The sequence below is a fragment of the Bos javanicus genome, chromosome X (genome assembly GCF_032452875.1).
Source record: "Bos javanicus breed banteng chromosome X, ARS-OSU_banteng_1.0, whole genome shotgun sequence".
Classification (NCBI taxonomy): Eukaryota; Metazoa; Chordata; class Mammalia; order Artiodactyla; family Bovidae; genus Bos; species Bos javanicus.
In genome coordinates, this window is record NC_083897.1 from 93,304,499 (window position 1) to 93,316,658 (window position 12,160).

The window sequence follows — 12,160 nt, forward strand, 5'->3', positions numbered from 1 at the left end:
ATACAGCGTTTTACCTTTTATTTGGGTTTTTATTCGAGCCTTATTGATATATTATTGACATATAACATATGGAAGTTTAAGGTGGACAAAGTGATAATTTGTTACACATATTTAGGGTGAAATTAATACCATTTCCAGCTTTATTTCTAAAGCTACAACAAATAAAAAAAACCAAAGTGAAACTTAGAATCTTCTGACCAAAAGCAGCAGGAAAATTATCATATTCAAAGAAATAGTAGGAAAGGATAAGTTTATTAGAAAAATATGTACAAGATATTGCGATCCAAATGAAGAAAAACAGAGACCGTTACAAGACAGCCCAAGGACAGGCTGAATCCTACCCTCCAGGAAGATGGACATAAATACAACTGGTTCCTAAACCATGAAAGGGTACAACCAATGGCTGTCTCTATGTATCCCATCATCACAGGATAGGTGGCTTAGAAAGTGGTGGGCTGCTAAGGCAAATAGAAAAGACCAAACTCCAAACAATGCTTCTCTGTAAAGCAACATGATCCTTACTCAAAAAGGGCATTGTGGCCTCCAGAGCAGAGAAATTTCTGCAGCATGAGGTGGTAGGGATACTTCCTCTCATCAAACAGCATTGGGGATGTAAAACCAACTGAACAGATGAAGAAGGTCAGCCTGGAAGAGGGAAAAAGCAAAAATTTAACCTTCTCTAGGGCAGCCAGAGAAACAATGGGAAATTCAAGTAGAAGCCAAGAGTAAAATTTAATACTGCACTGAAATGACTGACTGACTAGAATGCAGGTGGATGACTAGTTTGGATATTAAAATTTCTAAGGCAAAGAAGGGTGACAGTTTCCACCTACTACTAAACACAAGGTTATTGAAATGCAGTCTGATTATAAATACTTTTAAAAATCTCTGTATTTTAGAGTAGGTAGAACCAAGACAAGTACCTTACACTGTATTTGGGGTACACATTTAGGGTAAAGCAAGGGACCTCCAAGTCCTCTAATTCAGTGATTCACTCTGCATTCAAGTAGAGAAGGAACCAATTAGATTTTGCATCTCAAGCAGAACCTCACCTGAAGCGTGGAGTAGGCGTATATGGTGGAGGCTGCCATGATAAGCCTTTTGTGAGGAGCTTAGTGAGGGCTGAGGCCGTTGATCGAGCAGCAGGTGTTGGTGCTGTGGTGGTGCTGGCAGCATGATGGCTTCTTCTCTGGCGGACAGGAGACCCCACACAAAGTTTAACAAGGAGTCCAAACAGCTCAGCCAGTGCTCTGCCTAATCTAGAGGAAGCTGGAATCCAAAAGTCAGAATAAGGCTATACAGTGTTTCCAGAATGGTTTCATTATAACAGACACATTAGAGTTAATACATTTTAATGACTGACTACTTCCTCCTACATAATATTCTATGTAACACCTAGACTTGTCTCTACATATGATATCTGAAAAGAAGTTCCACAGGGAATAAATGCCTCTTTTGAAGGCAGGAGATGGAGAAGTATATTGGCATTCAATATATAGCAAATATGAAAGACAAACAAGCGCTCACACTGTTAGTGGAGATATAAATTAAAACCACCTTTGCAGAAAGCAATACACAATATGAACTAGTTAAGTAAATGGTGTATCTATAATAGGTGCTGAACTATGGAGTCACTTAAAATGCCCAGAGAACTTTAAAACTGGCAAAAATGCTAACAATCTAGACCAGAAAAGAACATCATATGTATACCAACATTAAATGTATGGTCCCCAAAGGAAAAAAGATTGTTTGGAAAAGCATAAAAATGTAAAAAGTGGCTTTCTTATAAAAATCTAATAAGGTATTACATAGATTACAAGTATTTCAATTTTTCATCTTTGTAGGATGCTTTTCAGTATATATTGCTGAACCAAAAAGGTAGAATCCAAATAAAACATGTAAAAGGAGATTTATAGAAAAAGAAACTATAGCTAAACATGGGTATTTTCCTGTTTTTCTTAAAACATTTCTCTGTACCTTTTCTACAATGAATATTTATTACTCTTAAAATCACAAATGAAAATGCTGTCACAGTATTTCTGAAATAAACATTTCATCACAATCCAGAGGTAAGACTAGGTCTGAATCAGAGCACATCTCTTAATTACATACATATACACATGAACCCAGGCTTCTCTGGTGGTTCAGTACTAAAGAATCTGCTTGCCAAGGCAGGAGAGGTGGGTTCAATTCCTGGGTTCGGAAGATCTCCTGGAGAAGGAAATGGCAACCCACTCCAGTACTATTGCCTGGGAAATCCCATGGACAAAGGAGACTGGATGGGGTCACAGAAGAGTTGAACACAACTTAGCAACTAAACAACATATGAACCCACTGTGAAAAAATTGGCTCTACCTGAATTGGCGCCACATATCATACCTTTCCCCTCAAACTCAGTAAGTTCTGAGATATAAAGCTTAAGAAAGGAACAAGCCTTTCTTCTTCCTAATCGAACCACATTAGGATCTCCCAATTATAATGAAGGAATAGGCTACAGATACTTGCACTACCTGACTGGAGGTTGGGCGTGCCCAGACTTTGAAAGCCTAATGCATGTAAACATTAAATTTTTACTTTTCCACCACTGCTTTCAAGTGAATAGACAGCAAAGTGGCTTAAAAGTAGTCAGCAAGGATAAAAGAGAAAAACAAAAGGCCAGTAAGCACAGAGAAACAGACATCAAAAGCATGGGCTGGGCCCACAGAGAAACCCCACAGTGTTCAAAGGTTTCAGAGGTGTAACAAAAAAAGGAGAGGTAAACATCAGCATCTTCTTGGATGGTCAATTTTCCTTCAATATGGGGAAAGTGGAGGTAGACTTTCAAATTAAAACAAAGGAGTAGAATTAAGCAAATTAGAATGGAATGTAAAATTCAGCAGGGTTTAAAATAACACATGGAAGCACCAAAGGCCATGTTTTGCTTTCCTTTGGGCAGAACTCCCAATTCCCAGTTGTCCTCATTTTCCTTCACAGTAAGAGGTCATAAAGTGGCAAACATACAAAATTGGTGTAGGCATACAAAATAGGTTCCCCAAAAATTAAGGGGTGAAAGATGGCAAAGACATGCCAGTGCATTTTTCTGGGGGAGGGGCTGCACGGCACAGCATGCAGAATCCTAGTTCCTTGACCAGGGATCAAACCTGCACCCTCCACAGTGGAAGCAGAGAGTCTCAACCACTGGACCGTCAGGGAGGTCCCCAGTGCACATCTTTAATATGGTCTTGTATCATGTTATTGTAGTTTCCACAGAGGTGGCAAAGTAACTATTAAAACACAAATCAACTGTGTTACTTGCCAGCTACATTTGAATGACAAAGGAAGAGGAGACTTGAGTACACTAGCCAGACAGGTAACAGGAAAGCAGGTGGGCTTAATATCACAAAAGCCAAGAAAAGAGTATTTTGAGAAAGAGCTGGTAGGTCAACCATTGTGATGCAGAAAAGTGAGGAGACTGAAGAGTATCCAGTGGACTTAGCAACAAGGAGGTTAGATACCTTGGTGAGACAGTTCAGGGAAATGGTAGGATCAGAGGTCATTTGCAGTAGCAGAAGAGTAGAAAGAAAAGGAGGGGTAGATTTGGCTTTCAGAAAGCCACTCTCTCATCTCTGTCTCCCTCACAGTTAGTACAGAGCCTGTCACATAGCAGATACCTGAAAATGAGCCACCAAGTTTAAAATTTCCTTAAAAGGAAACAATACAGCCATACCGGGCTCTAAAAGAGACAGAAGGAAGAGAATCACTCACCTGACAACAATGGCTTGATTTGCTTGATTCTGGCAGCCATGGCAGGTGTGATTTTAGATTTGCCCTTAGAGTCTGAAGCAGTAGGTTCGTCTGTCTCCATAGGAGCCAGTGTGTCACCATCAAGCCCAATGCCTTCCAACAAGCCCTGGGTAGAAGCATCCATACTTCCAGTGGTTCCATCCTGATCCCCATCTGTAGCCATAAGAGGGGAACAATAAGACCATGGTAAGCCAGGACTTAACTGGTTCCCTGTTCTGAAGAGTCCCAAGAGAGAGCTACCTATATATAGTGCTTGTTACTCTTTAAATGGCCACAACTTCCTAAATCTGAAAAGTAAAAAAAAAAAACAAACACAAAACTGTACTGATAAGCTTCTTTCCTTGGAGTCCTTCTAACTAGGTAACACTGACATCCATCTTCCAATGGGAGCGTGTTAAAAAGTCTTTACCCAGGGCTACCCTGGAAGACTGTAAGCATACTGCAGGACTCAGAAACTTCGCACATACAATGTGCATGGTGACCCACACTCTCAAGGCACACACCTTGCTAGAATTTTACAGCTCATTAATAAACTCAAATCAGACATCATAGATCACTACTGGAGAAATATATTTCCTAGAATTTAAATTTTTGAGATATGTCTTCTTTGGGGTGGTCGTGTGTGCTCTTAGATCTAAGAATCAACATTAGGCAATCTATAAAACATATCACCAAGTTTTCTTTGTAATATTCTGAAAAAACTGTATGTGTAAATGGAGTTATCCTTGTTAAATTTGTGGAAAAAACTGCTGGGGAAAAATATATCTAAATTGTTATGCAAGGCAATTCTTTGCCAGAGTCTAATTTTGTTCCTGATTCTTAGTAAATTATTTTTTAAGTTAAAGTTGGTACACTTTGGCAAAACTTGATATTCTAAATTCTGGTTAGAAATTTCTACAAAATTAACCTTGCCAGAAGTTTGTGTATATCTTATTAATTCTGTCCCATTCTCCCCCAATACAATAACTAGCTGTCATATGTCATTATTTATTTCATAACTTATGTCTGCTTTATTAGTTCCTTAGCATTTTCTCTATTTTTAGTAATCTCAATACAATTTTTAAGCATAGTTAATAGGCTTTTATATATAGAACTGTCTCACCATTTTCTTTAAATAGTTTATCAAATTTATTTTTTCCCTGATACAGAGTATAGGAGAAAAAAACTTTCTAGAAAATCTGCTTTTATTAATTTTAGGTTTGCTCCATTAGGGTCAGAAGATTGTATGATTTTTTCTTCTTCTAATTTTATTTATTTTCCACTTGGTGGGTCTCTGTTGCAAGCTTTTCTTCAGTTGTGGAGAACAGGCTTCTCACTGCAGTGGCTTCTCTTGCTGCCGTGCACCAGCTCTAGAGCATACGGACTTCGGTAGTTATAGCACATGGGCTCAGCAGCTGTAGCACATGGGCTTAGTTGCTCAATGGCATGTGGAATCTTCCCAAATCAGGGATTGAATCCATGTCTCCTGCATTGGCAGGTGGATTCTTTACCATTGAGCCACCAGGGAAGTCCAAATTGTATAATTTCTGTTTATTGCAATTTGGAACTTCTATTTTAATATAATATAAAAGCTATTTTCTAAAACGACATTGTGCAATAGAAACATAATGTGAACCACATAGATAATTAAAAATTTCTACTAACCACTTAAAAAGTTAAAAAAAGCTGTAATTTTTTAATATACCGTAACTGAATATAATAAAAACTGTTATTTAACATATAATCAAATATAAAAATTAATGAGATTATACATTTTTATACTAAATAATTTTAAAAGGTATCTATTTTACACTTATAGTACATCTTAACACAGATATTCAATTTTCCTTAATTGACCTATATTTCATACGATTGAAAAAACCAATTCATACACCCAGGTTTTCCAAACAAACTTTAAAGTCTTTCAACAACTGAACAGAATAATAGTTTGTTACATTTAAATTAATAAAAATTAAAAATACAGTTTTTTCCATTCAACCTATAGTAATTTCTAAGAATCAACCTCAACATTTGCAAAAAAATACATAAAGATGTTCAGTTTTCAAAACATTAGAAACTTAATAGGGAATGGTTAATTCATGGTACCTTTACATAGCACTTAATATTAAGTGAAGAGAGATCTATAAAATATGTCTAAGACAATCACAACTATGTTAATAAAACATATCCTCAGGGGAAAAGATTAGGCAGACACTTTCAAAATATTTTCTGTGGTATAAATATTGGTTATTCTTCTTTCTACTATGTTTTCTAATTTTTATCATTGTGGATATGAATATTTTCTTATAAAGTAACTGAAAATAGTTTAAAATATATAACTAAAAACTAATGAATGGAAAAAAGCCTGAAGACTACAGATGATAGAGCTAACTAAATTTTCACAACAAACCTATGAAGACACTGAGACAGAACTTAAAAAAATTAATGGCTTGGATTTTAAGTTTCTTGGAGTTACCTGATCTTTTTCCGCCCTGGGTCGTACCTGTCTTCTCATCCTTTGGAACCAGTTTCTGCATGTCTGCCTGGCCAAATTCACACCCAGATGGCAAGCTGCAAGAAGAGAAACAGTGAGCAATAAAACTTCTGATAACTCATTTTTTTATGTTGTGCTTGATCTCTGACCTGCTTAACTGACACCATTCCCTTCCTACAGCAGGTAAGTTAACCTAATAAAATATTTGCAATGATGGAATTCCAGAGGTTTGGTCTTTAGACCTGTCTAACAACAGGACCAAATTGTAAACATCCACCATGCTGACACAGCATAACTGGGATATCGTATCAAAGATGCACAACACATTTGTAAGCAAGCCCTTTGGCTAGTAAGTGGGAAGGACAATGCTACTGGTTAAATGCTTGTGTCTCCACAAAATTAAAATGTTAAAATCCTAATGCTCCACAAGATGATGGTATTAGTAGTAAAGTCTCTGTGCATATTAGTCACTCAGTTATATCAGACTCTTTGTGACCCCATGGAATGTAGTAGCCTGCCAGGCTCCTTTGTCCATGGAATTCTCCAGGCAAGAATACTGGAGTGGGTAACCATTCCTTTCTCTAGGGGATCTTCCTGACCCACAGATCAACCTGGGTCTCCTGTACTGCAGGCAGATTCTTTACCATCTGAGTCATCAGAGAAGTCCAAGCCTTTGATAGGTGCTTAAAAGTAGAACCCTCATGAATGGGACAAAGCCCTTATAAAAAGAGGCCCCAGAGAGATTCATAGTCCTTTCCACCATGTGAGGATACAATGACAAGTCTACAATGTGGAAGACAGCCTTCACCTAACCACACAGACTTCTAGCCGCCAAAACTCTGAGCAATAAATTTCTATTGTTTATAAGAACCCAATTAGTGGATTTTGTTATAGCAGCCTGAATGAACTCAGACAAACAAGAAAGCCTCTGAACTCTTTACCTTTCTATCCTTAACCAAAGCAATCCTCCAGGCTCATTAAGTTTAGTTTCTCTGTTGGGATAGACAACAGAGATAATAAACGAGATGACCATTCATTCCCTTACCTGTTTGGGGTACAGAGGGAGAGGAGGACAGTGCTTTCCCATACCAGGGAACAGTATAACTGGCTCAGCTTGCTCAGAACACTCAGACCCAACTGAGAGCCCCACTGGTTTATGGAGATGGAACGAATTTCACTCTGTAACCAAAGTGAAAAAGAAGGTGATCTTCGGGATGCCCTCTGAATGATCAAAATGAACTTTCAGCTATTTAAAAGGATAAGGGATTCTATTTTTCCTTCCTCATTATTCTCAGAGCTATCAGCTTCATCAAAATTTCCACACTGAAGATCACAGGTATTCTCTTTTAATATTTACAATCTATCTTTAAGATCTCATTGTTTTTTTGTAAGACGTAAAACAGGAGTCATAGGCAACTCTGTTTTTCTAAATTAAAGAAACAGTTTTACAGATTCACAGACAGCTTCCAAATTTTTTAGATGGAAAAGGGACTTGTTATTTCCCATTTATTTCAATAAATAAATAAACCCATAAAGTTTTGTTTTATAATTTACTTTCTAGATAGTTTATAATTGTGCTTTCTAATTATATTTGTTCAAAGAACACACTCCTGTTCAACAGCATAAAATAGGCCAGCTAAAAACGCACCATTAATCTTTAGATTGACAACTAAAGGTAGCAAAACTGTGAACACTCAAAAAACAACCTCTCACAACCTCAACTTTCTGGAAGCACAAGAGGAGCCTCACATGCTGTGCAAACATAGAGGTTGATATTTAGGAAATCTTTAGTAATCTGTTAATTACCATTGACTTAAAAAGTTCTGTGGTCAAATTTCCCTCTTGCCATTGTATTATCAAGTCTACATGCATTTGTAGAAAGATTAGGAAGTAATAAGGCCAGATGAGCACCAAATTGAGGCTTGCTTGCTAAGAGGGGTGATTATACATCCCCAAGGCCCAAGCATCATAAAATGCTATAGATCTATTAACGCTTGTATTTATCTCAATCTCTTTTACTCTCAAGAAGGTCCAGTTCATGAAACAAGTTATATTGTCACCTTACATCCAATTAAAAACATACTAAGGGAAAGTGAAACTAGACAGCAACTTGAAGCATAACCCTTAAATCACCCAACCCAAAAGAACTTACCAGTCAGCCTAGGTAGAACTGCTTCTAAGTACACTAAGATACCAGGTATATGGCCTAGGTATTTTACTGACTTTAAACCAACATGTTCACCCTTAAGATAATTCTTACCTGTCCAACCCTGCAAGTATGAACAAACATCATGATGTAAGCATGGGCAGCAGTGAGTGCATGTAGTAGAGGTGTGGCTTGAGCTGAGAGGGTAGCATCAGCAACATTGCCAGCACAAGCCAGTTCTCGCAACAACACTGAGCCCCCGGGGGATTCTATTGGGCGGTGTAAGGGCTCCAAGGAGGAAAGAATGGAGTCCAACTGAAGGAGACCTTCCTGGAGGACTTTGGGTTCATGTGACAGTGTCTGAAATAATAATAATTAAAGCATTAACGTACAATAAACTTCATATGCATATGTCTTAATAGTCACAATGAAAGAAATGGAAGATAAGACTCACAAATTTTAGACCTGGCCATGGTCTCTCACCTGGTAAATGGTGGAGCCAAAATATGAATGCATGTATGACATACCTAAACACCTCCTTTTAGAGCAGCACATCACTTCTCTTAAATGAGAGGCTTTCAAATGTGGTTAAGTCAATCAAATTTAACATGATTGTGATGGCCAAACTGGAATATTGTTATAGCAAGAACTCCATGCTGTACAATTAATTCCAAATTTTGCACAATAGGGAGCAATATTAGGTAAGGTTCCAAAGCATGGAAATGAACCATTGTTATAAATGTTTTTTTTTTTTTTTTCTTACCACAATTAAGAGAGACAAGTCTAGGATATGCATTAGCTGCTGCTGCTGCTGCTAAGTTGCTTCAGTCGTGTCCGACTTTGTGTGACCCCAGAGACAGCAGCGCACCAGGCTCCCCAGTCCCTGGGATTCTCCAAGCAAGAACGCTGGAGTGGGTTGCCATTTCCTTCTCCAATGCATGAAAGTGAAAAGTGAAAGTGAAGTCACTCAGTCGTGTCTGACTCTTCGCGACCCCATGGACTGCAGCCTACCAGGCTTCTCCGTCCATGGGATTTTCCAGGCAAGAGTACTGGAGTGGGGTGCCATCACCTTCTCCGAGGCATTAGCTAGGCATTTTCTTATTTTGGAGATGACTCAAGGATTATATGGCCCTTATAAAGTTTTTTTGAGTCTGAAGAAAAATCTTGACAGTGAACACTATCACTTGTCATTCAAATAGGAGGGCTTATGTGCCTTTCCTATGGCTTTAAATAAATCTATCCAACCTCACAGTATCTTAAAGGTACAATAAACATGGAGCAGCTTCCCTTCTCCCTCTCTCTTATGAATAGCACTGAATTAAGTATTTGCAAAGAAGAGAAAAACAAAATAAAATATTAAATGCAAATGTCACAATTATGGATCTTTCCAAGTCCTCAAGAAATTGGATTTCTGATTTTTAGCAGAAATCACTTATTGCACAACTCAGCTAACAAAGAAATGTCAAAGATTTAATCCAATTCCTATAAAAATCCCAATGGCTTTTGTTTTCAAAAACAAAAAAATCTCTCTTAAAATTCATACAGAATCTCTAGGGATCCCAAATAGATATAACTATCTTACACTGCAGTACTTGCATAAAGACAGATAGACATCAACACCAATGATTAGAGAGTTCTCAAATAAACCTTGCATACATGGTCAAATGATTTTTGACAAGGTTACCAAGACAAGGGTGTTAATAGGGAAAGGACAATCTTTTCAACAAATAGTTTTGGGAAAACTGCAAAAGAATGAAGTTGACTGTTACCTTATACCATATAAAAAATCAACTCAAAACAGATCAAAGACCTAAATGTAAGAGCTAAAACTATAAAACACCTAGAAAAAGCCATAGGACAAAAGCTGCATGACACTGAATTTAACAGTGATTTCTTAGGTATAACACCAAAAGCATGTGCAATGAAAAGTAAAGAACAAAAACAAAACAACAAAAAACCCCCACAAAAACCAAACTGGGACTTCATCAAAATTAAAACCTTTTTCAACATCAAATGACACTATTAACACAGTGAAAAGCAACTCATGGAATGGGAGAAAACAATCTAAAAATCATTTATGATAAGGAATTAATATCCAGAATATATTAAGAACTCCTGTAGCTCAACAAAAAACAAACCCGATTAAAAAATGGGCTCTGCCTTATCCCTAGAAGCTCTAGGCTTATGAGAGAAAGAAACCATCAGGCAACCAGGGGTGAAAAAGTGCTAGGCTATCTAGAGAAAATGTGAAGAGCTGCTCCAGGCCAATGAGAAGAATTAGACAAGAAATACACAGATGTGCCAGCCTGCTGAGAAACACCAGCCAGCAACACCTTACTTCTTTGAGATTGGGGAGTGGCTTCATCTCTACCCTTTTACCTCAAAGGGAAATCTATGCCAAAAATAATTCGATAAATGGAGGACACACAGTTCACTTGTGAACTGAAGTGAAACATACAATCTCTTTGAGCCTTGGTTGTTTTGAAGATTGAAAAATCTTGTTCAGTATGGTTGACCACCAAAAAACAATCTAAAACCATCTACATATGTCACAACTGAGACAAACTGTAGAGTCTGTTGTCAAATAAAATGTACTGTTTTGGGGGAAAAAATGTACTGTTTTGCAAAAAGGACCTGAACAGACATTTTTCTAAAGAAGACATGTGGGCAACAGGCACACAAAAGATGCTCAACACTGCTAAACAACAGAGAAATGCAAATCAAAACCATGAGATTTCATGCCATACTCATTAAGTTGGCTAGTATCAAAAAACTATAAAATAACAAGTGTTGGTGAGGATGCAGAGAATTTGTTGATTGGAATGTGAAATGGTGTAGTTGCTGTGGATAATATAATAGTATCTCAAAAAATTAAAAACAGAACTACCAAATGATCTAGCAAATCCTACATCTGGGTAGATAACCAAAAAACTGAAAGCAATGTCTCAGGTATGATCTAATTTTAAAGTCAAACTCAGAACCAGAGAGTAGAATGGTGATTGTCAGGGGCTGGGGGATGTTGTGGAAATGCTGGTCGAAGGGTACAAACTTTCAGTTATAAGAGGAATAATTCTGGGGATCTAACGTATAATGTGGTAACTATAATTAGCTAATTATATATAATATATAAAAAATACTACATTATATATCAGAAATTTATTACGAGAGTAGATCTTAAGTGTTTTCAATATATACAAACAGAGTCTGGAGGACACATCCATGTTTGTAGCAGCACCATTCATAAAGGGAAGCAACTAAAAATGTCTATCAATAACAAAATGCAGTTTATATATACACTAGACTATTACTCAGCCTTAAAAGCAAAAGAAAATTATGACAAATGCTACAACATGGATGAATCTTGAGAACATTATGCTAAGCAAATTAAATCAGTTATACAAAGAAAAATACCTTATGAATTCAAATTATATGACATACCTAGAATAGTCAAAATTCAAGATAGAAAGTAGAATGGTGGTTACCAGCGTCTGATAGGGAGAAGGGAATTGAAAGCTGTTTATTAAAGTGTAGAGTTTCAGTTTTGCAAGATGAAGAGAGATCTGGAGATGGTTTTCACAACAATGTGATGTACTAAACACTATTAAACTATATACACTTAGAAATGGCTAAAGTGGTAATTATCATGTTATGTCTATTTTACCACTATTTAAAGCAACTTCATTTTTAGGGCAAAATTCGAGCAATGAACTACAGATCAACCATGCTTAAAATATACAAGTATCAAGCCTGACAAAGGA

The 12,160-nt window shown here is 37.1% G+C and overlaps 1 protein-coding gene across 18 annotated transcripts in view; it reads right to left on the bottom strand.

Moving 5' to 3' along the window:
* Positions 1–12,160, bottom strand: part of HUWE1 (HECT, UBA and WWE domain containing E3 ubiquitin protein ligase 1) — a 157,029-nt gene that overhangs the window by 52,990 nt on the left and 91,879 nt on the right. For all 18 annotated transcript variants that reach the window (XM_061410226.1, XM_061410215.1, XM_061410228.1 and 15 more), the window contains 6 exons: positions 8,517–8,762; positions 7,302–7,435; positions 6,239–6,333; positions 3,745–3,936; positions 1,053–1,269; positions 523–645 (listed from right to left, as the gene is read on the bottom strand). In XM_061410226.1, the coding sequence (XP_061266210.1) occupies positions 523–645; positions 1,053–1,269; positions 3,745–3,936; positions 6,239–6,333; positions 7,302–7,435; positions 8,517–8,762 (1,007 nt within the window). The remainder of the gene's footprint in view (positions 1–522; positions 646–1,052; positions 1,270–3,744; positions 3,937–6,238; positions 6,334–7,301; positions 7,436–8,516; positions 8,763–12,160) is intronic.